General features: G+C 48.3%; 1 protein-coding gene across 1 annotated transcript; it reads left to right on the top strand.

Annotated features, from left to right (window-relative positions):
• The first annotated feature begins 1,051 nt into the window (after positions 1-1,051).
• Positions 1,052-27,340, top strand: Unc45b (unc-45 myosin chaperone B). The gene is made up of 20 exons (XM_051179762.1): positions 1,052-1,137; positions 1,468-1,635; positions 2,152-2,188; positions 2,745-2,920; positions 3,823-3,912; positions 5,955-6,122; positions 6,636-6,804; positions 9,492-9,662; positions 10,841-11,012; positions 13,280-13,580; positions 15,771-15,865; positions 16,049-16,196; positions 16,549-16,689; positions 17,710-17,837; positions 18,650-18,716; positions 20,089-20,202; positions 20,507-20,622; positions 21,364-21,481; positions 24,554-24,709; positions 26,935-27,340. Exons 2-20 carry the CDS (start codon positions 1,468-1,470, stop codon positions 27,193-27,195), a joined length of 2,796 nt encoding a protein of 931 aa, XP_051035719.1. The 5' UTR covers positions 1,052-1,137; the 3' UTR covers positions 27,196-27,340.
• Positions 27,341-27,799: the final 459 nt, after the last annotated feature.

Below are 27,799 nucleotides of genomic sequence, written 5' to 3'. Positions count from 1 at the left end.
GCTACAGAGAAACCTGTCTCAAAAAAATAAAAGTAAAAGAAGAAAGAAAGAAAGGAAGGAAGGAAGGAAGAAAGAAAAAGAAAACACACCGAGGGCACCATTTGGCAGGCTTTGTACCTGGAATAGTGATAGAAGTTCCTGGGCAACATCCGTGACCTCCAGGAGCACACACTGAAGGAGAGGACAGTTCTGTCTCTCAGAGAAGGTATCCTTTTAAAGTTGGCTGCTGAGAAGCAAGCAATGCCGGCTCCCAGAGAGAACCCTCTGCCATAATGGTTGCTATTTTTAAAGAGGGAACCTCCTCTTGTCCTGGGGGATACCTGGATGGGAAGGCGGGCAACAACCTTTGAGCTCAGGAAATTCCAGGTTTGACCTAATCCTTGCCCCAGGAGAATGACATCTGATGGAGAGGTAGAGAGCCCGCATCCAATGGAGTCACAGCCAGATGGGAGATAGAGTATATTGACCAACACAGACAGGGAGGACAGGAGACAGTCATACTCAAACAGCAGCCCACTCACATACCAAGTTGGCAAGTCAGCAGGCTCTTTTGAGCAAATGCAGGTGCTGTGAACAAGTATGAAGAGAAGGGATCATCCTCCATTCTGTTCTCCTTCTCCCTCCACAGAGGCCTTTCTGGAAGTCTCTAGAGAGACCTGGGCAGCTGTTGTGTGTCCAAGTCTATCAGCCCCTCAGCTGTCACTCTGCTCCCAAAATAGCAGTAGTATGTGTTAGGGAGGGGGAGGGTGGGGTTTATCTGGAATGGAGGTGGGGAAGGGGTGTTATGTTTTCCTATGCAGGGCAGGTCTCTTAACCCCTGTCTCTTCTGGATCTTTCTCCCACACTTTGAGGTGTGAGTCCAAAGTCTTGCAGGACTGTCCCTGAGTGGGGTGTTTAAGGGCTAGAGTATAGTCAGCCTTTCCATGTGGTCATGGATATCCAGTCCAGACAGGGGGAGGGCCCTGTATCAATGACAGCCTCTAGGAGCACCTGCCCCTGTGGCCAAATATAGTCTGGAGTCACTGGCTGGGGTGATAAAGTCTGCAGGGTGGGGGCTGGGAGCAGCAGACGGAAGCTGGCTGAGGTGGACAGCAGAGCTCAGGAGCAGTACCTAGGAGGAGGCATCACTGGGAGACTGTGAGTTGACTGGGAGACTAGGCAAGGAGAAGGCCCGAGGACCTTTAGGCCTACAGGGAAGGTGGGGGACACCTGGGGAGGGTGGGTTACACCTGCCTGGTTGAACGAGACGGGCTCTTGGCAGCCCTCTCAATGGAGGTCAAGCTCCAAGCAAATACCAATGTCCTTTGGTGGTGGCGGTGGGATTCAGTGGATTTTGGGGTGCTGGAGTAGATCACTTCCAGGTAGAATCCCCACCCTACATTGTGGAGAGGGAAACCTGGGGCCAAGAGCCCTGCCTAGGGTATCCAGCAAGAGGCTGACTACACAGGGCTGTCGGTAACCCCACAGATGGCAGAGGCAGAAGCCGTGCAACTGAAGGAAGAAGGGAACCAGCATTTTCAGCTTCAGGACTACAAGGCAGCCACCAAGAGCTACAGCCAGGCCCTGAAGCTGACCAAGGACAAGGCCCTGCTAGCCACACTCTACCGGAACCGGGCGGCCTGTGGCTTGAAAACGGTCTGGGGACTGGACAGCTTGGGTGGGCTGAGGGCAGTTAAGGCTGGAGACAAAGTCGTGATGGCCTGATAGAAATGAGCCCTCATCTTCACTGTGCCATCTTGACCCCCTAAGTGGGAAACTTGCCTCTGACTCCCAGGTTACTGGGCTGGAGAAGTAAAAATCCACTAGTCACAGTTGACCTAACACAGGTGCTTTTCATATGTTGGGCCTCTCCCTTTAAGAGCAACTCTGTGACAATCCTTGTTGTTATCATTCCCATATTGCAGTCAAGAAACCCGAGGTTCAGAGAGCATGAATAGCTTGGCCAAACTCTTCCAGGTGGCAGAGGAATCAGTATTTAAACCTGGAGTTGCCTGATGCCAAAGCCTGTGCTTTTCCGTTCCAGGCACTGAGTGGGTCCTGGGCCTCTCATAACCTGTAGCTCCCCAGCTAACTTCTCCCCTCACTTATGGGGCATTGGTTGTCTCTGCCCTTGGCCCCCCACTAATAGAATCTCTCGTTCCTGTTTCTCAGGAGAGCTATGCCCAGGCAGCTTCGGATGCTTCCAGAGGTGAGTTCCACAGTTTCCCCTCACCCAACATGGCTGTGCATGAGTGTGGGTCTAGCTGCCATTGTTTGGAGGTGCTGTAACAGTCTGTGGGTTCTGAAGGTCAAAGACCAGCTGGAGAAGGAAATGAAACATTTGGCAATATTTAGCCCAGGGAAGACAGCTACCAGGTGGGAGAGAGGGTTTAGTTTCACCTCCCGGGCTCCAGGGCCAGACTTAGGCTAAAAGGACAAAGGGACAGGGAGGAGTTTGGGTAGGACCAGGGAAAGGTGATACACAAGCACCAGTTAGATAGGCCCCTGATAGGAATCCTGTGCTAGAGGAAGCCTTGGGGATCAGATGGAAGTTGAGGTGTATGCTGGGAGGGGTGCAGGGGGAGAGGACTTGAACACTTTCTGCCAACCTTGAGACTCTATGGCTCTTTCTCCCTATCAAAAAGATGGTATGAGCCAGATAGTTCATACGGGTATCTCTAAGGAAGACATCCCTCCTGGGCAGTGGAATAGGGACATGAGTCTGTAGCCAGCCCCCTGAGATTCTGCCTGTCGCCCTTCCGTAGCCATTGACATCAACTCCGCTGACATCAAGGCCTTATATCGGCGATGCCAGGCACTGGAGCAGCTGGGCAAATTGGACCAGGCATTCAAGGATGTGCAACGTTGTGCTACCCTCGAGCCAAGGAACCAGAACTTCCAGGAGACATTGCGGAGGCTCAACACCAGCATCCAGGAGCAGGTAGACTGGGTCCTTCCAGAGAACTTTGGCTGCTTCCATCCTATTCATAGTGGGAGATGGGCTAAGGAGGTTGAGGTGTGATTACAGAGGTAGCCCTGCTCCTTCAACTGCAAGTCGGAGGCAGCATGGAGCATGGGCAGTGTCCGTGGAATATCGGGGCAAGTATACCAACCCGTGAGAGATGGAGAGAGCTGCGCTGCTGGGCGAGGCTACAGTTCTTTTAAAAAATGGAAACTTTAAAGGGGGAATTATGGTTACCTAGTAAGCCTATGTTGTGACTCTAGGGGGACAAAGTTATTCTAGAATCCTTGGGAATCAGGGAGACTAATGATGGACAGAGGGTCAGAGTCCATGGGAACCTGAGATCTTTGCTGGGAATGTGGACAAGGCATGGAGAGGCCGAGCCAGAGAAGAGGAGCCCTGGCTCAGCCACTGACTTCTTTCTGATTGACCTCTAGGACCTCTCAGCTTCCTCCTGGAAGAGCAGGAAGGCAATAATTCATTTATCCATCGGCTCCAGACATTCATTAACTCCCGTGTGTCTGGAGCAGCTAGTGGCTGGACCAGGGCACACTGTCCAGAGTGTAGACTCAGTGCTGGGGAAGTGGTAAAGAGGGGGGGATGAGACAAGGGATGGGTAAAGGAGGAGCCTGTCCAGGCTGGCAGGAGTGGGGAGCAGCCGCTCTCAGCTCTAAGAGGCACAGAAGTAGCTGGCCGGATGACCATTTAGGTCACGTTATGAAAGGTCCAGAGTGGCATGGGGTGGGATGTGTGAGGGTCTACAACCTAAGATAGAACTGTTTCCACTTGCTTGGTGGGATGCTCCTGTTTTATGAGCCTGAAGACAAATTCCTACTTTAGTCTCCACTTAACCGTCTGGTGTTTGCTTCCTCTCTCCTCAGCTCCGTGTGCAGTTTTCCACAGACTCCAGGGTACAGACTATGTTTGAAATCCTTCTAAACGAAAACAGCGAGGCGGATAAGCGGGAGAAGGTAAGTAATGCCTTATACTTGTCAGCAGAGGGCGCGCTGTATCTGCCGAGACCGGCTTCCTGGGCCTTGAAGTTAGGAGGGCCGTGTCCATGAATATGGAGAAAATTTGACTTCGAGTTAATCCCATTAGAAAATGACACTAACGGAAGGAAGGACCAAGGTTGGAGTGAAGCCATTGAATCGAGTCAAACTGCAGGATGAAATCTTTGTTTAAAATCAGATATTTTGTTCAATGTGGAATTGTTGATCCTTGATTTTGATTAAAAAGCATTACTTATCCAGATATTGGACTTTTTGTTGCCTCCTTAAACTTTGCACCTACAGGAAATAATTGACTGGCCCCAATATAGTTTTGGTTCCAAGAAACACTGATACATTCAAATAATGCTTTGTCTCATTTAGAAACACTGCAAAGAGGTCACGATGAGATATTAGAAAATATTATTTACTGGTAACAGACATCTTTTCTTTTTCTTTTTTTCTTTTCTTTTTTTTTAAGACAGGGTTTCTCAGATGGGCGGTGGTGGTGCACACCTTTAATCCCAACACTCGGGAGGCAGAGGCACTAGGATTTCTGTGAGTTCGAGGACAGCCTGGTCTACAGACCGAGTTCCAGGACAACCGAGGCTACACAGAGAAACCCTGTCTCAAAAAAAAAAAAAAAAAAAAAAAAAAAAAAAAAAAAAAAAAAAACCAAAACCAAAACCAAACAAACAATAGGACAGGGTTTCTCTGTGTAGCTTTGGAGCCTGTCCTTGAGCTCATTCTGTAGACCAGGCTGGGTTCAAAACTGGAAGGGATTAAAGGCATGCATCACCATACCTGACTGGAAACAGCTCTCTTAAACCAAATCTTTCTCATGTTCCTTTTGGGTCCTTGAGTAAACATTTGTATGTTTTGCCCTTATTTATATAAGCACTTGGCCGATGACACCTGTGAAGAAGGGTGCCAGATTAGTTTTGTGGTCAGTGAATTCACATGATACAAAAATGTACTGTGCAACGTCTCTAAGGACCTAAGGAACTGTCCGGGATGAAGCAGCTTTGTCTGTAGAATCACAAAGCCCTAAGCTGATAGCAATGTTCAGGTCACCTTTACCTGACATTTGGGTCACTTACCCACTGGCTCCCAGGCTCTCTCTCTGCCTACCCACCGGTTTCCAGTCTCTCTGCTTACCCACTGGTTCCTAGTCTCTCTCTGCCTACCCACAAACTCCCCATCTCTGCCAATCTCTCTGTCTGTCTCTCTGTCCGCCTCTCCCTCCTGCTCTTTTCTCAACTGTGGATTTTCTTGCTGTCCTCCTCCCCTGCATGGGGGCCTTTGAAGGTTCATATATCTCAAGTGAGAAGACATCAGAGTGAGAAGAGACTTGGTGGCTTCCTAGTCCCTTAGCTCAACTGCCGCATTTTTTAGATGAAGTATCTGGGGCTCAGTGAGGTGCTGACTGGAGCTAGCTAGTAGCAGAACCTGAACGCTAACCTCTGGGCTCTTGAGTCCTAGTTAGTGCACTATCTTCCACCTTCCTGAGAACCCACAGCTTAAGAGTCCCTTGAACAGATAACAGTAAAACAAAACATGTGACAGCCATGGTAAAAGAAAATGATTTTAACATGTAAAAACCATTCATATTTCCATCTTTTCCTAGCCCTTTTCCATCCATTGCAACCACACACTTATATTTTAACACCACCACACACTGAGTCTATGACTCCAATTCTACCTGTCAGCATTGTTTCATGTGGCTTTGTTGTATCTGTGACCTCACTCACTGGCTGTGGCCTATCTTTTTCTTTCTTTCTTTCTTTCTTTCTTTCTTTCTTTCTTTTTTTTTCTTCAAGGCTGTGGCATATTTCATCAAGTTAGTCCTTATGTGAGTTGCTTTGATTATTATTATTTTCTTAGGCTGTTTCCAGGAGTAAGTAAGAGGACAGAGTATACCAATGTTCTGAAGATGCAGCTGGTGTTCTGGTCCCTGTACTAGGTTCATGGTCAAGGCCTCTATCCAGCTTCGTGACAACAACCTTCATTGCTTCTCCCCCCAGGCTGCCAACAACCTCATTGTCCTGGGCCGTGAAGAAGCAGGGGCCGAGAGGATCTTCCAGAGCAATGGAGTGGGCCTGCTGCTGCAGCTGATGGACACTAAGAGGCCTGAGCTGGTGCTAGCTGCTGTGCGGACTTTGTCTGGCATGTGCAGTGGACACCGAGCTAGGGTGAGGGCCTGGGGATTGTGGCAGGTGTGGAGGGCAGTGGGTTCAACAAGGCAGAGAGTGGCACTCAGTCAGGGCTGTGGCTGGAATAAATAGAACTTGAGATAGAGCCTAAAGGGTTCCCTGCCTTCCAGCCTGGGCCATATGAGTCATAGTGCTCTGAGCCCTTTCCCTGCAAGCTGGAAGTAGGCTTGACTAAGTAAAGGCATTGTTGAATGTGGATTACAGGAAGAGCTGCATTCAAAAGCATTGTAATATACATTTCTTCATGTTTGAGTTCAGTGTGTCTTCTACACTTACATCTTGGCAAGACTTACCTTGTGGACAGACTCAGTGTCCCCAGGACTCCAGTGTGAGATGACATAGCTCAGAGTCTCCTGAAGGAGGTTTCCCAGTCTGTGAGCCCCACTTCCCTAAAGCATAAGGTAGATAGGACAGTCCCTACCCATCTCCTAACCTGGACGCCAAGCAGGAGGCGGGAGCAGGGCTACTGACTCTGTTCCTGCTGGCGTCTAGGCTACAGCAATCCTGCACACCATCCACATAGACAGAATCTGCAGCCTCATGGCCACGGAGAATGAAGAGATGTCCCTGGCTGTCTGCAACCTGCTCCAGGCCATCATTGACTCCTTGTCTGGGGAGGACAAGCGGGAACACCGAGGGAAAGAGGAGGCTTTGGTTCTAGGTAGGAGATATTCTTCTGTTCTGGTTCATGTGGACTCCAAGACAAAGCCAGCCGCCACCTCACATCGGCATCCCCTGTGTGCAGAGGTGGCCTGGTGTGGTGGGATTATGAGGGTGAAAGTGGCATAAATTACTGAGTATGAAGTTGTCAGTTTATCTCTCTGGAAGGTGCTGTGGTGGGTGGTGGCAATGGTTCATATCAGTGTGACTATGTTCATTGCCACTCAATTTTATACATTAAAATGATAAATTTTATACTGTGCATATTTCATCCTAGTGTAACAAAAGCTCACTGGGGAGACTTTGAAAGATACAGGAATCTGCGGGGTAGAAAAAATATTCTCCCAAATTAAACTCTGACTCATTCAGATAATTCACTGGGTCCCTCCTGTCCTTTCTTATCCATGTCAGTATATTTATATAAATATCAATTAAAAATTGGAATTCTCAGAGGCTGAAGAGATAGCTCAAAGGTTAAGAGCACTTACTGTTCTTTAGAAGACCCCGGTTCAATTCCCAGCACCCACATAGTGGCTAACAACTGTCTGTAACTCCAAGATCTGACACCCTTACATAGATATACATACAGGCAAACCACCAATGCAAATAAAAATAAGAAAAATTAAGAGAGTGAAATCCCGCATTAGGTCTTTTTGAATTGCCTTCCTTAGCAACATCAAATTTACATGCATTGGGTGGAATGTGGAATGTCCCCCACAGGGGACATGTATTGGCACACTTGGTCTCCGGTTGGTGGAGCTGTTTTGGGAAGTTATGGATCCTTTAGGAGATGGGGCCTCAGTGAAGGAAGTTGAGTGTGTCAAGGAGGTTGGGTCTTGAGGTTTTCTAGCTGTTTCTCTGTCTTTCTCATCTATGCATTTCAATCCACTCAGTGGAACCCCATACTTCTACTGCCGTGATCATGAGCCACTTTATCAATGCCTTTTCCACCATGAGCCACCTCAAACCATGAACCAAAATATAACCCTTCTTTGACAGGTGTTGTGACCCAGTAATGAGGAGAGTAATTGACATATATATAGTTTCATGTTGTTCTTTCTTTTTAGATAGGGTGTCTCAATGCAGTCCATTCTGTCTTCAGCTCCCCATCCTCCATCCTTCACCTCCCAAGTGTGCACCACCAAGACCAGCCCATTTAGTAGTCTTTTTTTTTTTTTTTTTTTTTTTTTTTTTTTTTTTTGAGACAGGGTTTCTCTGTATTGCTTTGGAGCCTGTCCTGGAACTAGCTCTGTAGACCAGGCTGGCCTCGAACTCACAGAGATCCGCCTGCCTCTGCTTCCTGAGTTCTGGGATTAAAGGCATGTGCCACCAACACCCGGCTTTCTGGTTTCTTTCTGAGAGGAACTGCAGTTCGTACTCTTGTTCTCAAACTCAGGTTTGGGAGCTTGGCACTCCATTCCTCAGAGTGCTGAGGAGAAAGGAAGGCTTTATTCAGGAGCCAAAGGGTAGAAATTTGCTTCCCCATGCAGCCCGTAGGTGCCTTTAACTTTGATCAGGGACGAGGGACAAGGCAACTGTACACAAAGTACAGCAAGGCCAGGCTGTCACTCCTGTTGGGACACCGTTGCAGGGGAGGGGCAGTGCCCAGAATTGAAGCTGGGGTCTCATGTATACTAAGCAGGCCATCTCTTACTGAACCCTGAGTTCCAGGACAGCTAGAGCTGTTACACAGGGGAACCCTCTCTCTCGAAAAACCAACCAAACAAACAAACAAAAAAAAGAGCTGCTGGTGCTCTTAACTCCAGCCCCATGGAAGATATTAAAAAAATAATAATAAGTTTATTAACTGGGTGGTGGTGACACATACTCAGGAGTTGAAGCCCAGCCTGGTCTATGGAGAAAGTTCCAGGAAGCCAGGGCTGCATAGAGAAACCATGTCCTAAAAAGCCAAAAAAAAAAAAAAAAAAAAAAAATTAATTAAAACCATACAAAGTGTCCCTGGATCTCTGCTAGTCATTTCCTGGCAGTAAGGGACTATCTAAGAACAGGAATTATTTGAAGACAAAGGGGATTTTGGAGGAGACAGTGTTCCATGGCCAGAGTGACCCATGGGTGTGTTGCTTGAGGATTTCTTTGCTTTTGTGGGGAGGAGTGTGAGATGAACAACACTGTCTTGGGAAATTCACATGCTCACTGTACTGACAATGACTTAAGGAAGATCTATTTGCTCACACACTCAGAGGTTTTATGGGGAGGTTGCTTGGTGTCATGCACTTGGAAAAGCATCAGGCACTATGCAGTGGAAGCAGGCTTAGGAGGAGGAGGAGGCCTCCTCATGGTGGAAAGAGGGACAGAGAGAGGAGGGGGAAGGGAAGAGGGAAAGAAGAGGGGATGGGGGAGGAGGAAGGGAAGGAATGATGGAGAGAGATGGGAAGCACCATCTGGGACAAGAAACAGCTGTCAAGGATCCGCCCCACTGGCAAGTGACTTCTTTCCCTCAAATGGACTCCCCCCAACCCCGTTTCCAGAACCCCTTCAAATAGCACCATCACCTAACAAGCATTCCACATAGAAACCTGTACAGAGGGTGTTTCATATTCAAGCTGTAACACTCAGAAAACAGTGGGTTCAGCCCTCCAGAATCCTTCTAGAAGTTTCTGCCATTCTTGATCCTCTCTACATGAAATTTTCTATTGTCTCTACTTTCTCTTTCCCTTTGTTCTTCAGACACCAAGAAGGATCTGAAGCAGATCACCAGTCACCTGCTGGACATGCTGGTCAGCAAGAAGGTATCTGGGCAGGGCAGAGACCAGGCACTGAATCTGCTCAATAAGAACGTCCCCAGGAAGGATCTGTCCATTCACGACAACTCACGTACCATCTATGTTGTAGATAACGGTGAGATGGGCGATGGGGCTTGAGGTTCAGTCACACCATTAGGATAGGCTCGGGATACTTGTCTCTGTGTAGAGAGAAGAGAGAGGGTGTTGTGTGGAGAGTGTGTTCAGTCCCAAGCGAAGGCAGTGACAGATGTTAATGTATCTCCCAGGGGCTGTTGAAACAGGTAGGTCAAGGCTCTGAATTAAGGGCAAGAACATACCTGGAAAGGATTTAGTGCCCCCAAAACATTGGGTGGAGCCATCTAAAGGACAGGGTTAAGTGGGTTTGACACCAGACATCATGGGGAAAGTATCCCTTCTATGTGTCACTTGCTGGCTACAAGGTCACAAATAGTAACCTTATCTGAAAGATGGAACTGATTGCTAAGAAGTAGGGTGGTTGATAGCCCAGCTCAGGGAACACACACAAGCCCCTTGGCACTAAGAAACTGCTTGGAATAGTTTGCCACACACCTTCTGGGGACATGGGAGCCAATCGGGGCCTTTCACATGCTAGGGAAACACCCCTGTCACTGAGCTCTGTCCTTATCTCTAACCTGTAGCTCTGTTGAACCTAGTTGCCTTATCTGCGTCATTAGCATTCAGTACCCATAGAGCCTTCCTGCCAGGTTTACATGCACATTTTCCACACTGTGTTGAAGGTAGGACAGATGAGGGGCTCACTTATTAACCTACTTATTCAACACACATGTGAATGTTGAACTTAGTCTGGAGGAGGTTCTTTAACAAGGAATCAAGGAGATAATGATAACAACTACTAAAAAACCGATAGACATTTGAGGAGTGGTTATGCCTCTGGATGGGTTGTAGGCTACTTCTGTACATTATCTGACTGAGTCCTCAAGTCTATAAAATAAGTTTTGCCTTTTCACCTTTGTAAATGAAAAAGCTGAGGCCTGGAGAAAAGATAATATGGAGTCATATATGCGCAATCCAGAAATGGCAGTGCTGGTAGACCCCTGAGATCAACTAGTGTTGAGTTTAAGTATAGTAGAAATAATGGTCCTGCAACAGGGGGATTGCTCCACAGGTACAGAGTCAGGTGAAAGGCCATGCAAGGCCTCTTGTCCCCTCTCCAGTGCCCTGAAGCCATAGCTGGTGGGAGCCAGCGATGAGACATTTCTGTCTCATCCAGAGACCCTCAGGAATCTCACTCTTGCTGCCGCCACCCCTCAGGGCTGAGGAAGATCCTGAAGGTGGTGGGACAGGTTCCAGATCTGCCCTCCTGCCTGCCTCTGACTGACAACACCCGCATGCTGGCATCCATCCTCATCAACAAGCTCTACGACGACCTGCGCTGTGACCCAGAGCGCGACCACTTCCGCAAGATCTGCGAGGAGTATATCACGTGAGTTCCCCTGAGGCATTAGCTGTGGCTGTGTAGCCAGACACCCCCACCTTTTAGTAACTTACAGAAATAATAGTAATTTATAACCCCTCAGTAGGATGGGCATTTGGGACCTGTGTAGCTGGGTGATTCTAGCTTGGGGTCTCCTATCCAGGAACAGTCATGTTGGCCCTGGATGCAGCCATTTGATGGGTTGATGGCTTGGCTTGGGCTGGAAGATATCTCCAGGAGGCGGCACTAACATGGCTGGTGCACTGGTGCTGGCTTCTGGTGGAGATCTGCCGTTCCCCCATGTGGCCCTCTCCGTGAGCTGTGGAAGAGCCCCTCTCCTTACCTGTCCCCTCACCATTATTTTGATGCAGCTGTTTGACAGTTAATGCTAGTGACTCTCCAATCTGTACATGGTCCAGATTTCTGGGACACTATCCATGCCTCAAAAGCTGGGGTGTGACTTAGGAAGTTTTCCCCCGTTGGGGTCCCAGGTAGGCAAAGGCATCACTTTTACTCTGTGTTCTTTCTCTCTTCCTAGGAAGGCATACTGCTTTTGTAATGGGTCAGGGAAGACAGAATTTAGATCTTGTAGGACAAACTCATACATCTGTTTTTGTTTTTTAGAACAGGTCTTACTAAGTAGCTCCTACTGGCTTGGAACTCTCTGTGTAGATTAGGCTGGCCTGTAACTCACTGGGCTCAAAGTGCCTCTCCTGAGTGCTGGGATGAAAGGTGTGAGCCCCCATGCCTGGAAAATCCATACATTGCTCTCACCTTATTTATTTTCCCAAGTGCCAAATGAAGAGCTATCCTGAGCTCTCAGGCATGCCGGCTCCTTCCCAGTCCTGTATTCCTGCTAACCCTGATCTTGGTTTTTAAAGTTTCTTGTGGTATTTGCCTATCTGTGGGAGCTTCAGTCCACTCTGTTCACCCCATGAGCCTCCTTGTCCTTGGAGCTTGAGTCTTGGTTTCATAATGCTTAGGTAGAAGTCTGGACTTAGAGGGCTACAGGGAAAACTTTTTTATTGAAGTTTAATAAAGATCAAGATAAGCAAATAGGCCGAATGCTCCACCGGATGCTCTCCTTTCTGCGTCCTGTCAGCAAGAGAGCATTCTGGCTCCTCCTCAGACCTCCTTCTACAGGTCACTTCCGCCCCTGGCTCCACCCCCCCAATGGACGTGGTCAGTGCCACAAAGGAGACAAAGTGAATATCCCACTACACTTTTTAAAATGAGATGTAAGGTCCAGCTAAATGGGAGATGAAGCTCTGACAAAGTCTTGGTCAGGTGATGGCTCCTTACACAAAAGGAAGGGCTGGCAGATACAGGATGAGTACAGGTCCAAAGTTTCCCATGTAGGTCCTCCATGTTCATGAGGAATTCACCCCTGTAGAGTGTTCAGTCCTGATTGGTCCATGTCCCTGAGCTAAGTGGAAGGCAGCTTGTTGATAGCTGGGACTACTAGAATAAGGCAGGTATCAGGAGGCCACTCTGCTCACACCTGTGTTTGTAGGATGCATCTGCTGATGCTGGGTTTTTAATTCTCAGGCCTGTGTGCACCCTGATAACCATTTATGTCCTTGTTTGGCTTTGCTGTGAAAACACAAATTGAGTGTGATCTTTGCCAGCCTCGTCCTAGTCCTAATATCTGATTATTCCACTCCTACTTTTGGGTGTTCCCTGTATTGTTTCGTCTCATGAGATCCCAAATTGAATTCCACACCCTCACTTGCCATGCTACGCCCATCTGTGGCGGTGTACTGTCCCTCCAGGTTGAGAAGGCTGGAGCTATTGGCTGATAGCACTGTCTCTGGTTGGTCCTTGCTTCAGCTGAGGGGGCTGTCCCACCTTTTCCCATGTAACCAGCAACAAATGACTTGTCACTCACCACAATTTGAAATAACTGTTTTTAGAGTGGCCCAGCTCCAAACTCTTCAAGGGAAGAGCTTTGGGGTGGCTGCATTGCAGGCCAGTGTGTTCCTCAGCACTGACTGCTTCGTCCTCTGCCCAATTAGTCAGCTTCTTACAGGCCAATCTCCAAGGCCAGAGTGTGTTTCTGGGGCAGGGGGGTGCGACACATACCCTGCGACCAACCGTGATGTAATTTGTACTCAAGAAATGACGTACTATGCTCTCTATGTATGGATCAAAAAGCTGAGACTCAGAAAGGTTCAGTGAATTGCCCAATGTCACACAGCTCAGGGGAGGAGGCACACGTTCTACTCTTTCCAACCCTTTGGGCTGATTCTCTTGACTATCCTTATCCTCTGTTTCAGGGGCAAGTTCGATCCCCAGGACATGGACAAGAATGTGAATGCCATCCAGACAGTGTCGGGGATCTTGCAGGGGCCCTTTGACCTGGGCAATCAGCTGCTGGGCATGAAAGGTGTGATGGAGATGATGGTGGCATTGTGTGGCTCGGAGCGTGAGGCAGACCAGCTGGTGGCTGTGGAGGCCCTCATCCATGCCTCCACTAAGCTCAGCCGGGCTACCTTCATCATCACCAATGGCGTGTCACTTCTCAAGCAGATCTACAAGACCACAAAGAACGAGAAGATCAAGATCCGAACGCTGGTGGTGAGTGGACTGGGGGCTAAGTGCCAGGGACACCGGGATGAATGAGACATGGCCCCCATCCTTGAGGATGGTGTCTTAGCTAGGATTACTATTGCTGTGATAAAGCATCAACCAAAAAGCAAGTTGGGAAGGAAAGGGTTTATTCACCTTACACTTCCATGTCATCACTGGTCATCATTGAAAGATTTCAGGACAGGAACTCAAATAGGGCAGGGGCCTAGAGGCAGGAGCTGCTTACTGGCTTGCTTAGCCTGCTTTCTTATAGAACCCAGGACCACAATGGGCTGGGCCCTCCCCCACTGATCACTAATTAAGAAAATGTCTTACAATTGGATTTTGTGGATGCATTTTCTCAATTGAGGCTCCTTCCTCTCTGATGACTCTGGTTAATGTGAAGTTGACATAGAACCAGCCAGGACCAGGGGTCGTGTACCAGGGACCCCTCAGGCCCATCTCTGTCCTCCTATAGGCAGAGTGGAGGGCTATGGGGAGACAGAGTCAGGAGGATGGCCCTCCATTTAGCACTAGGCAATTACCCTCTGTACCGTGAAGAGACAAACATGCACTCTGTCCAGGAAGTACTTTCAGAGCAGACACCAACAAATTCATTTCCTTAAACAGTGGCACACAGGAGAATTAGGCTTTCCATTTTTGCTGTTTTCACCTTACTGAATTATTTTCACCTCCTTTCTTTACTTCATAAGAAATTACGGAGAAGATTTGATTCATTTGCCTGGATCTTAATTCACATTGACTTTTTTTTTTTAAGATTTATCTATTCATGCATTTATGTAATAAGTGCTTTGCCTCCATGCACACCAAAAGAAGGAATCTGATCACTTCTCACAACAGAGGGTTGTGAGCTACCATATGGGTGCTGGGAATTGAACTCAGCACCTCTGGAACTGCAGTCAAGTGGCCTTAACCGCTGAGCCATCTCTCTAACCCCTTGCTGTGTTTTTGTTTTTGTTGTTTGTTCTTTAAAGATAGATTCTAGCTTATAGTGGTAATGTGTCCCAAGCCAACCTTAAAATTACAGTCCTCCTTCCTCACCCTCTCAAGTGCTGGAGTTACAGGCTCTAGCTCCAGACTTTTTAGTTGTACTTATTTATTTGGTCTTGCTATGGACACCAGGCTGGCCTCAAACGTAATGTTACAGGCCAGTGTGGCCTTCAACTCATGATTGTCATGCTCCCTATGAGCTGGGGTTATAGGCCTGTACCACTGCTCCTATAAAAATTATATGAATAATTTTAAATCTTTCTCTTCTCTCTCCCTCCCTCTCTCTCTCTCTCTCTCTCTCTCTCTCTCTCTCTCTCTCTCTCTCTCTCTCTCTCTCTGTGTGTGTGTGTGTAGATGCCATGGCACATGTGTGGAGATCAGTAGATACTCTGGGTGTTATCCTTGCTTTTTTACCTTCTTTGACACAGGGTCTGTAGTTGTTTGCCATTGCACAACCAGGCTGACTGGCCCATATGCTTCTTGAGATTCTCCCATTTCTGCCTCCCACCTCCCTGCAGGAGGTGCTATGTCCGTCTTTACATGCATTCTGGGGATTTGAACCTAGGTCCTCATGCTTACGTGAGAGTGCTTCACTCAATGAGTCATCTCTGTAGCCCCTCATGTTGTCAATTGTTTGTTTGTTTGAGACAGGATCTTACTGTGTAGCCTTGGCTGGCCTGGAACTCAATATGTAGACCAAGCTGGCCCCTGACTCACAGAGATCCACATGCTTCTGACTCCTGTATGCTGTGATTATAGGTGTACGCCACCATGACTGGTCCTCATGTCTATTTCTTAGAAAATTTTTGACTGGGCATGATGGTCTTTCTGCTCCAAAAGACATTGTTGTTTTCCTAAGAAGGTTCGCTCCCCCACCAACCCCCAGGGTTAGATTTTGCATGTCTGAATTTGTTGCCCACATGATATGACTTCTTTTCTATCTCATACCATCTCAAGGTTTCTCACAGTGACTGCAGATATTTAGTATGTGTGCAGAATTTTGAAAACATATATGAGATGAAAATGGTGTGCATCCTCCCTAACACAGAGCATGCGGCAGGGCTTCTCAGGAGAGGTAGGAGGGCAGAGGTGTATCCAGGCAGAGAAGAGGGGACAGTGTTGACCACAGGGCTACTTGGCCTGACTCAGGTCTCACTGCTGCTGATCCTTCCATATCCTTCCCCACAGGGCCTCTGTAAACTTGGCTCAGCTGGGGGCTCAGACTACGGTCTCAGACAGTTTGCTGAAGGCTCAACCGAGAAGCTGGCCAAGCAGTGTCGAAAGTAAGGGGCTGGGCCCTCTGCTTCCTCGTGGGCCTCTCTGGGGCGTGGTTTCTGGGGTATGCCTCAGCGATGCCGGGTGAGAAAAGACCCCCCTCACTGGCCACCTGCTGTCCCAAACTTGAGTCACTCTTGGCCAGAGGCCTGGCTCCTTCTCCAGTTGTTTCTCCACTCCTCCATGTCTAGGTGGCTGTGCAACACTACCATAGACACTCGGACACGACGCTGGGCAGTGGAGGGCCTGGCCTACCTCACGCTGGATGCTGATGTGAAGGACGACTTTGTCCAGGATATCCCTGCTCTGCAGGCCATGTTTGAGCTAGCCAAGGCAAGTGTGGTCCTGATCTCCAGCCTCAGGAAAGGGTACCTGGCCCCGGCCCTCGGGGCTCAGCTGGCTGTGGGCTCATGCTGACCCTACCCTCCCTGGGGAAGCTGGATTGACTGTCACACTGGATGGCCCTCTTCTTGCCTAGTTGTAGGCGAACTCATGACTCTGTCCTGTCCAGATGTCAGGACATGTCTGCCTATGACCCTTTGGCAGTGAGATCATGATGGAACCCAGGCAGTGCCTGGATTCTTCTGGAAGTGTGGAAGGGAGTCCACTAGGATCAGCCCAGAGGCCTCCTTCCATTCACCTACCACTAAAGTGACTCCTTTGTGTGTTTTCCTAACCTGGGGGCCTCCAGACGAGTGACAAGACCATCCTGTACTCAGTGGCCAACACTCTGGTAAACTGCACCAACAGCTACGACGTCAAGGAGGTGGTCCCTGAGCTGGTGCAGCTGGCCAAGTTCTCCAAGCAACATGTGCCAGAGGAGCACCCCAAGGTGGGTACAGAGCAGCTGAGGGAGGAGCTGTGTTGTCAGACCTCCAGGGACATGGTGTGGGATGTGTTTTGTGGTTTGGCAATGACAATAGTAAATTTTACCCACTAGGTGGCGCTCATGATTCCTGTCTTTTAATTTCCTGACGGGGGTGGGGTGGGGGGTTTGGAGGGGCCTGGGTGGCTGACGATTTTGTAATCTGATTAAACAGAGCCAGATGAATATTTTGTAACATTTGTTGCTAGCTTCATGGATACTTGTGTTTCGTTTCATGCTTCTAAATCATAAAAATGTGATTTTTCTGGGATATCTGGACTTCCGGATGTGAGTGCTGAGTTAAGAAACACAGGTTTTCAATGCACAAATGTAAAAACCCGTAACACAAGGGTGTGTATGGTGATTACCTCTTCAGGAGGATGTATTTGTATGCCATTTGCATATGAATGAATATGAGAAAATACTGCCAGCTAGTGAGAGCATTTGGATTTTAGAAAATGATAAAAGTCATACCTGTGTTACAAAATGGAGTGGTGGACAGCAGAGAGGAACTTAGCCACAAGGGGACACCACTACCACAGGACCACTGCTGGCGGTTCCTGTGCTGCTCACAGGAAGGTTTTCTTTCTCTCCTCTATAGTTACAATCAGAATGTGAGTGTTGCCTTCGTGCCAGGCGTTGGGAACATACTCGCGATGCCATCTCGTTCTCTCATCTGCTTCATTTCTTTGTGATGCAAGGGTTTGGATTCAGTGTCTCATGGGTGCTAGGTGGATGCTGCAGCCCTGAGCTGCATCCCCGGCCTTCCGCTGCTCTTACCACTGGGCTATGTTACATGGAGACATAGATGTAGCATGCGTACATGTCCCAGGGCTGTGTGTGAGGTTTAAGCACATTTCCAGAGATTATGCACCATGCCCTCCTCCTGTCTACTCCCCACTCTGATGTTGATCTGTCATAATGACACAATCTGGGGCTGGCTGACAACTGGTTCCTTCCCCATGCCCACCCATTTGTCCCCTCCAGGATAAGAAGGACTTCGTAGACATGCGGGTGAAACGGCTCCTGAAGGCAGGGGTCATATCTGCACTGGCCTGCATGGTGAAGGCAGACAGTGCTATCCTCACAGACCAGACCAAGGAGCTGCTGGCCAGGTGCCACCAGGGTGGGCTGGGGATACTGGGAGGTGGGAGGCTGGATGGAGGATTAGAATGGCACAGACTAATCGAGGGTTTGGAGAACAAGGAGAAGAGACTTGATAAGGCAGGTCACCGCAGTTGAAATCATGCGTCAGGAGGTGACCACCATCCTGACGCATGAAGGGTAACCTAGAGAGGAGGCAGTTACAGCACAGAGGGTAAAAGCCATGACAGGGAAGCACAGATGTCTGGTTGGAGTTCAGGCAATAGGTCCCAACCACCCAGCTAGAAAGTAAGTGAGTAGACATCTAGGAAGGCCTCCTGGTAGAGGTGATAATTCGACAGAGTCCTGAAGGAATAAAAGGAGCCAGCCAACTGCAGGGAAGGGAAGGGAAGGGCTCCAGGAAAGAGGGAACAGCATGTGAAAAGCAGCTAAGGCTGGAGGGATAAAGAGTAGAGTCTGCTTTCTCCTGTGCTGTGTCTAGGTTGTTACAGGTGGTGGTGGTATTACATGGGACCTGGGCCAGATGATGCGGTTAGACAAGGAGAGTTTCTCCTGGGTTGGGGGTAGCAGGGGGCTGCCGGTTGTCTCCAGAAATAGGACTGGGAGGGCTCTTGGAAGCCTTGCTTGGCCTTGTTTCCCTCCATCACGTATGTGCATGACAGTGTCTTTAAAGGTGGTTCATTCTAGTCAAGGGCATTCTGTCTGCCCTCCTGGGTTTCCATTGCTGTGCTGGGGTCCCTGGTTCTGAATGGCTGTGTGTGATTCCTGGGAAAGCTGTGCAGAAACAGTGAATATTCATTTTTCCTTGTCATTGACTCTGCAGGGTGTTCCTGGCACTCTGTGACAACCCAAAGGACCGGGGCACCATTGTAGCTCAAGGTGGTGGCAAGGTAATCAAGCAAGATGAGATCCTTGAAGTTCTAGAAAGTGATCTACTGGGAAGGGACACACACACACACACACACACACACACACATACACACACACACACACACACACACGCCTGCTCAGGCTATATACACATGCATAGATAGGAGTCCCCCTTGTCTCATTCGAAAATCATGTGCTTCAAACCCCCCTAACTTCCTGTAATATGCTCACTTAGTTATCTTCACTGCCTAATTCATGGACCCAAACTACTTCCTTCTTGATTTATTGTTGTCCTGGTATTCGCTTTGGAATTTCATGCACTCTTCCTGTTATTCTGGCTGGTGTGAGGCAGAGCATGGGTTTCCCTACAGAAGCCTTGCAGCCAGTAGAGTTCTGCTCCTCCTCCTCCTTCTTTTTCAAGACAGGGTTTTTTTTTTTTTTTTTTTTTTTTTTTTTTTTTTATGTAACAGCCCTAGCTGTCCTGGAACTCGCTCTTCAGGCCAGGCTGGCTTGGAACTCACAGAGATCCCCTTGTTTCTGTCTTGGGAGTGCTAGGATTAAAGGCATGTACCACCACTGCCCAGCCTCTCTCCTTTTAGCTGTGCAAACCTGGGCACTTTACTCTCTCTGAACTGTAACTTTGTCCTCAGCAAAATGTAGAGTAGTCACAGTCTCACTTTTCAGATAGTCATGGGAAGTAGGTTAGATACATTCAATTCACAGTAGCTACTCAACAGTGGCTATTAGGATTAGATTTGCTTTGGGGAAAATGCAAAAAAAATAGTTACTATTATTATTATTGTTATTATTATGCTTCTAGACAGAGTCTTACCATGTAGCCCTGGCTAGCCAAGTTCCTGCCATGTATGTAATCCAGGCTGGACTTGAAACTGTTGTACTCTTCCTGCTCCATCCTCCTGGAGCTGAGATTTTAGGCCCGTGCCATCACTCCTAGTAAAGGTCATCAAGTGGCCCTGGTTCCCTGGTGGCAGAGTGGGAAGCCAAGCAAAGTTGCTCAATCTGTGAGTCAGGAGTGAGTGGGAAGAAGGAGCAGGAAAGGGGAGGGAGGGAGAAAGGAAGACAGGAGAGAAGGAAGCAAGACACTGTCCTTTGCAGTCCACTCCATCCAAGCAGGACTTTCCTCTCAGTGGCCCCTTCTGCTGAGAGCTCATCGATTAACCTGAGGATTAGCTCAGAGCTCTCAGGGCCCAGTCACTTCCCCTTCGCACACATGAGCCTAGGAGACTTTGTCTCAATAGGACCAGTGCTCCAGAGCTGATGGTGAATCTCTGCTCAGACAGACAGACAGCAGCTGGAGCCAGAGGAAGGAGAGAAAGAGAAGCCTCTGGATGTCTGTGGCTGGCTGGTGACCTCATGTGCTCTCTCTTGCAGGCCCTGATCCCCCTGGCTTTGGAGGGCACCGAGGTTGGCAAGGTGAAGGCAGCCCACGGACTAGCCAAGATTGCTGCTGTCTCCAATCCAGACATTGCCTTCCCTGGGGAGCGGGTGGGTATCTGAGAATCAAGGGAGAGGGTGCCCCTGCTCTTAGGGCCCTGCTGCTGCATCTCTTCTGCTAAGAAAGGGTCATGATACTGTCAGAGGGAGGTTAATGAGTCAGAGACACCAGGACACCAGGCCTGGCTCTACCTCCTGAACTCCACTTTGCAAAGGAATGCTTTAACATCTCAGGACCACTGTGCAGATCAAACCAGACAGAGTATGGGAAAGAGAGGGATTGGGAGTTGCAGAGCTTCAGAAGCAAGAGTCTGGGAAATGCCGGAATCTCACCCGTCCTGTGTCATCCCCACAGGTGTATGAGGTGGTGCGACCCCTTGTGAGTCTCCTGGATACACAGAGGGATGGGCTTCAGAACTATGAGGCTCTCCTAGGTCTCACCAACCTGTCTGGGCGCAGTGACAAACTTAGGTACGTGGGGCAGGTGGAGAGGGCAGAGGCACATAGAGGTGTCCACAGAGTGTTGGGTTGAAATTTTGTCCATGCCATGTGCTGACTCCTCTGCTTGGACGACAGCATCAAAGATGAAACAGGGATAGGAGGGCGTCTGAGCTGGCTCCATCTCCTAAGGTAGAAAGGAACAGCCAGGGGGATGGAAGGATTAATAGGTAGCCCTTCTTGGAAGTGGGCTGTATTGTGTTGTGGTTTTAAGCGGCAGGCAACCCAGCTGAACTGGTTCTTGAATTAAGGAAGTGTACTGACTCATGCAAATTAAGTTCGGGATAAGCCAGTCAGGTTTGGTTTGATGCAAGGATTGTCTGGTTGCTGGTCATCCAGTCCCCTCCTCCCCACTCGCTCTCCCCTCCCCTTCCTTCTATTGTCTTAACCTCTCTCAAGGTCACTGTGTTGTTCTTGGCTTCATATACAGCAGAAACAGGAAAAGAATTTCCTTTTCCAATCATAATAATAAATGTCTCCAGTGGGGTGACATTTTTATCCCAGAGCTGTGACCGGGAGACATTGTCATGTCATTTAATGTATATCCATTCCCGGAGGTGGGCTCAGTGCCCCCTTATACTGTACAGGCTGAGGATTTGGAAGGGACCCTGTGAGGATGGAGGGAGAATGCTGCATGACCGACCTCACATGCTCACGTTTGTGGGGGAGGGGCACTCAATGTCCCCTGTCCCTCACCCTTCCCTTCCACTCTAGGCAGAAGATTTTTAAGGAGAAGGCCTTGCCGGACATTGAGAACTACATGTTTGAAAACCATGACCAGCTACGGCAGGCAGCCACTGAATGCATGTGTAACATGGTGATCAATAAGGAGGTAAAACTGGGGCTCCAGGGGGCAGGGTGACCAAGGTATGAGCATCAGGCTTTGGTTGATGCTCAGGCTCCAGGGGATGGGGTGACCAAGACATGAATGTTGGCCTTGGGATGAGCCCTGGGGCCATGAGATGGTACTAAAGCAGCATTTTGATCAGAGAACCCAGGAGTCCGCAGATCACACCTAGAGTAGGGCCCCATTTCCCTGTAGGAGTCCTAAGCTTAGAGACATATTCATAGTGTAACGAAGCTGAGTCTTGGTCTTAGTGAGGTGGAGGTGCCACTTTTCTTTCTTTCTTTTTTAAAAATTTAATGGTTTATTTTTGTTTTATATGCACTGGTGTTTTACCTGCAAGTCTGCCCCAACCAGCGGGGGCCTAGTTATTCGTGGGTCGAGGTGGGCTAGAACCTGAAAATAATGGGAGAGAAAGAAGGAACGAGACCAAGCAATCTTTGTTAAGGTCTCACTTTATTAGGCACAAAGAGGGGTTTTTAAAGCAAAGCAGGGAAGAAATGGGGGGGGGTAGCTGTGCTGACTCTGGGGCTCTAGTATTGTCCCAGGCCAAAAGTATCAGACCATAAATGTCTGCTTATCTCAGTTCCTGGGTTGAATGGAACAGACTGCTTTTTTAGCACTTTTCTGTTTTACCAAGATAAAGCTCAATTAGAGTTTTAAGGTGTAAGTAATTCTGCAAGAGGATGTGTCTCAAGGCCGGCTCCCAACACATGTCTGTATTGGATCCCCTGGAACTGGAGTTATAGACAGTTGTGAGCTGCCATGTGGGTGCTGGGAATTGAACCCTGGTCCTCCCGAAGAGCAGCCAGTGCTCTTACCCGCTGAGCCATTTCTCCAGCCCTGGAAGTGCCACTTTTCTAAGTCAATTAAACCTAATCAATGTCATAATGGCAAGGCAGGCTTGCAGATCAGGGCTCTTGGAGGTTAAAAGAGGCTAGACCACTTGCAGTCACTAAAGATCCACAGGACAGGGGAAAAATGCTAAGGCGCAGTTCTGAATCACTTTAGAACACCTCACTATGAATAGTATCAGGTCCATGGAACCTGCAATGCATTATAGTTGTACTTACCACAGAATAATCATAAGATACAAAAAGAAAATGAGCTGGGTGGTGGTGGCTTCATGCCTTTAATACCAGCACTCAGGAGGCAGAGGCAGGCAGATCTCTGTCAGCCTGTTCTACCAAGTGAGTTTCAGGACAGCCAGAGCTGTTACACAGAGAAACCCTGTCTCAACAAACAAACAAGCAAACAAAAGAATTAGGGGCATACCATAGACTTCATGGTCAAGAAACAGGACAAATTACGAACCTCTAATGAATATCTTCTGTTCATGATGACCAAGCAACGCTGTGCTTTCAGGGTACACCAGAGACATGACATGACAGGTTTAGAGCCGAGACATTTCTGGAATGTGAGCCCTCATGCAAGGACATGCGAAGCCTAAGATTTTTCTTCACCTCTATACCTAATTCAAGTCTTAGACCCTTTCCTATTACCAGAGTGACTTAGCTACTTCTCTATTGCTGTGGAAAAACACCAGGATCAAGGCAAATAATAAAAGAAAGTGTTTGATTTGACGTACAGTTTTGGAGGGTTAGAGTCCATGTTGGCAGACCAACAGAACAATTGGGAATTTATATCTTGATCCACAACCATGATGCAAAAAAGAAACCAGTGGGAGTCAGGGGGTCTTTTGAAACTTTAACCCCGCCCCCTGCTCCGCCCCACAACACACCTCTTCCACAAAGCCACACATCCCACTCCTTCCCAAACAGCTCCACCATTTTTGTCCTAACTGCCAGATGGAGGAAAACCCAATTTATGAAAGCTTGTTAGAGTCAACAGGGATTGAGTGCTCCGGGGGCTGGCGGAAGGCTGGCCTGGGACCTGGAAGTTATATGGGAGGAAAAGGGTATGTCCAAGGAGTCAGATGGTGGTGGGCTACACAGAGGACAGTGTGAAAGAGGAGGCAACCTTCCTTGGGGAACCACCTGCTGCTGCAACAACAGAACCAGAAGTTCATTTCTGGCCACATTATCACGCCATTGAGTTGGTGGCTTATCTACACAGTGACTAGGAATCCAAACCTTTTGGGCCATCAAGAAGTGCCTCCCTCCTACCACCCTGGAGTGATCTCTATATGGTAGTTAAGTAGGAATGACCATAGCAGGAGAACTGTGCCACTTAACTAAGGTGGCCTGCCAGTGACACAGCTCGACTCTGCTTCCATTCCATCAGTGAGAACTAGGCCACATTAAGGTGCAGGAGAGGAGAGGGCTGCAGTCATTGGTGTGACAGCTGCTTCCAGTGGCTTCCATCTAGGCCCCACAAGAGAGGGCTCTGCTGGCCTCTTCTTTCATACCTTCCCCTCTTGATGGCCACTGGTCCAGATCCAGAGAGATGCAGGAGGCTCTAACCTGAGTATCAGCGACCTTTATCCTCTTCCAGAGAGCTACATTTTGGATATCTGCTCCAATAGAATGTCCTTAAACTTGACCAATGAGATTTTATTGTCATGTAAAGTGGGCTCTGAGATGCTATGGGAGCCTTAATCCCTCTCTGGGGCAGGTCAGAGTGCTGGGTAGGTGTCAGGCAGCTCTTTGGCTTTCAGGTATTTGGGATGCTTCAGTCTCACCTGTTGGAGGCAGCACAGCCACTCCCCAACACCAAGAAAACTCCCTAATTGCCCCTGCCCCTACCCATGCTTTCAGGGACAGCAAATTCATTGCACAGCAGACCACAAAGGCCCAGGGCTGTGGGGGAAGCAGTGTGCATTTCCTAAAGAGAAGTTGCAGCTTTCCCTAGTGTAGAGATGCAAAGAGAAGGGACAGACAACCTAGGGGAGGTGGGAAATGACTTTCTTTTCTTTAGCCTTTTGGCTGTGGGGATTTGTAGCGCCTCCATTCAGGCAATCCTAGAAGAGCTTTATGCAGGAACAGCTCAAAGCAAATCTCCCAGAGACCCTGGGTCAGACAACTTCAGCTGCCTCTTTCCATCCTTGGGAGGTGCAGGGGTGGGACATCTTTCACTGAGCCACACACCTGCCTGCAACAGGTTCAGGAGAGGTTCCTGGCCGATGGGAATGACCGTCTAAAGCTGGTGGTGCTGCTCTGCGGGGAGGAGGATGACAAACTGCAGAATGCAGCCGCTGGGGCCCTGGCTATGCTGACCGCAGCACATAAGAAACTGTGCTTCAAGATGACGCAGGTGGTAAGAGCATGCTGGGGACAGGAGGGAGCTGGGTGAAGTATACAGAATCTCCTAACCCTCAGACCATACTATCCCGGCTCATCTAGGGAAGCTGGGCTACAGGGCAAACTTTCCTAATTAGGGGTTGGTTCCCAACACCTAAAGAGAGGAGACTGTTCCTGCTGGCCAGTACCATCACTGTTTGGACTTCCCGGGGACATTAGCCAACGTCCTCTTGCCAAGGGTGTCCCACTGCCTTTGTGGATGCACTTAACCCCTACTGAAGCATGATAATAACACTGATGCACGTTACTGCTGAGGGGCTCATGAGTTCCTCAGTGAAATGTGGAATGAGTTGGGACACTGCAGGAAGCTAGCCTAATCCACAGGCATTCATCCACATTGGAGTGAAAAGGTCAGCAAAGGTCAGCTCAACTCAAACATGCTCACATCTAGGGTAGAGGCTGACTCCTTTACATGGTCAACTGAAGGATGTGTGTGTGTGTGTGTGTGTGTGTGTGTGTGTGTGTGTGTGTGTGTGTGTGTGGTCCAGGTAGGCTTTTTTTTTTTTTTTTTTTTTTTTTGTCCTGCCACCAGAGGTCTCTTCTGGGTACTGTTCATCCTGTGTAGACTCTGGACTTCAGTCTCTTTTACTATTACTATTACTCTTTTACTACAAGCTCTTCAAAACTATCATGCTTGTAGGCATCACCCATGGAGAGAGTTAGAGCAGTTTCTGTTGGTGTTCTGATTAAGTAGATTGGAGGATGGGAGGGAACTCCTGGTCCTGGAACCACACTTAGAAAGCAGTGCCTTAGATTTGCTCTCCTGGAGCAACTAGACACAATGGCTACAGTGGACACATGGTCAACCAGGCCACTTTGCACTCTTGCACTTCTCATGAGTGGGATGCTGCCCTAAAGGGACATGACTAGGTATATATCACACACACACACACACACACACACACACACACACACACACACACACACTACATCATTTAATATTCTCAATCAACCTAGCAGGTAGATTATTATTAATGTCCTCATTTTCCATTGGGAAACAGGTTTAGAAATTGTGCTGGTAGAACAGTGCCAGATGAGAATCTTGAGGCACACGCATAACTTCAATGAGGCCCTGCAGAGGGCAAGTGCTGAATGGGCCTGAGGACTGCTCTCTCTGAATCCAAACTCATACGTGTGTTTGCTCTACTCTGCTACCTCATGTCCAATGCCAGGAGTGGACTCCTGCCTGTGCTTTCAACTCCCTCACTGATGACATTGGCTGAGCACTCATACACAGCAGTCACTTGTCCTCCCCACTGTGGAATGAGGAGAGAATTCACCTCGGATTCTTTGTTTATTCCAGTTGAAACCAAGGCTGGAGAACATGCCTGGAGCTCTTGTCTTGATAGGGGCGAGCATTATCCATGTTCCTCTCTTTCCTTGGCATTCTGCATCTTCACTCTGCTGAACTGTTCACTGGGCCGGTCTTTCTCTTTCTCAAGATGCTTTAAAAAATAAATAAATGGACGGGAGCAGGGGAAGCAGCTCATTGGATAAAGTATTTGTTGTGCAAGCATGAGGAGCAAGGTTTGGATCCCTAATAACCATGTAAAACCGAGGCAGGCATCATGGATGCCTGTAATCCCAGCACTCCAGGGAAAACTGGGTAGTAATGCAGCTGATCAGTGAGCTGTAGGTTCAATTGAGAGATGCTACCTCTCCAAATAAAAGAGGACTGTGAGTTGGGTGTTGGTGGCACACACCTTTGATCTCAGTCCTTGGGAGGCAGAGGCAGGTGGATCTGTGTGAGTTTGAGGCCAGCCTGATCTACATACAGAACGAGTTCCAAGACAGCCAGTGGTACACAGAGAAACTCTGCCTTGAATAACAAAACAAAAAGTGGAGTGTGATTGACAAAGACAACTGACATCTATTTCAGGCCTCCAAACATGTTCATAAACATATGCATGTGCACCTGCATGTATGTGTACCTATATACATGTGAACGTGCATACATACAGGTATACCATACATACAAACACAGGCAGAATAAACAAACAAATAAATAAATGGATAGGGCTGAGGGCCCATTTTAATTAATTACTATTTATAGATATGTGGTCACAATCAAGTTATTTAGCTATGGGTACGGCTGATACTTTCTGTTTCTCTTGTTGTCAAGTCCTTTTTCTGCCTCCTCACTGATTTCTCAATCCTTCCTTACCCGTTTCTACTCTTCAGACAACCCAGTGGCTGGAGATCCTACAGCGGCTTTGCCTGCATGACCAGTTGTCAGTGCAACACCGGGGCCTTGTCATTTCCTACAACCTGCTGTCAGCGGATGCTGAGCTGGCCAAGAAGCTTGTGGAAAGTGAACTGCTGGAGATTTTGACTGTGGTAGGAAAACAAGAACCAGATGAGAAAAGGGCAACTGTGGTTCAGACAGCCCGGGAGTGTCTTATCAAGTGCATGGATTATGGCTTCATTAAGCCAGTGTCATAGAGAGTGGTCCACAGGGGTGCTGGGATTGGTCCTGAACTCTCATGAGTCTTGAGCTGGGTCCTCCCAAAGTGTCAGTTCAGCTAAGCATCACAGCAGTGACAATGAATTCTCATCACAAAGGAAAGAGTTGTGAATCTTCCCCTTGGTCCTGGGTAAGTTTGAGCAGCGTTCCTCTGGCTGCCTTACTTCCTGCCTCCCTTAATTGTCAGGTCCCAGAAATTTCTAGGAAGGACAATTCTGTTGTCTCTGTTTTGAAGAACAGAATAAAGGGCTGTAGGCTCTGTTTTTTGTTTGTTTGTTTGTTTGTTTTGTATTTTGAAAAATTGTGGAGAAGCAAGATAGGGACTAGCAGGTGTGTGAGCATAAGGATCAATGCTGTCTTCCAATTTGGATGCTGATCTCTGCTGATTTTCATGACCTCTCTCCCATACATTGAAACTATGTGTCTCAGCTACAAGTGTCCTGTTCAAACCCCATCTCATCACCCAATCTCAATGGAAACAGTTTATGCTAACAGTGGGACATGATTTGTTTGGAAAAGTCCTCTAAACAAACATAGATAAACATTAATGAATATGTGCTAGTCACCCAGGGGAAAGTCTGA

Source organism: Phodopus roborovskii, unplaced genomic scaffold (genome assembly GCF_943737965.1).
Source record: "Phodopus roborovskii unplaced genomic scaffold, PHOROB, whole genome shotgun sequence".
Lineage (NCBI taxonomy): Eukaryota > Metazoa > Chordata > Mammalia > Rodentia > Cricetidae > Phodopus > Phodopus roborovskii.
This window is presented reverse-complemented; position numbering and strand designations above follow the sequence as displayed.

Coding starts and splice junctions, on each gene's coding strand:
- Unc45b (XM_051179762.1), top strand. CDS start 1,468: ATGGCAGAGGCAGAAGCCGTGCAACTGAAGGAAGAAGGGAACCAGCAT. Junction 2,921..3,822: donor ACACCAGCATCCAGGAGCAG/GTAGACTGGGTC, acceptor CTCTCTCCTCAG/CTCCGTGTGCAGTTTTCCAC. Junction 13,581..15,770: donor TCAAGATCCGAACGCTGGTG/GTGAGTGGACTG, acceptor CCTTCCCCACAG/GGCCTCTGTAAACTTGGCTC.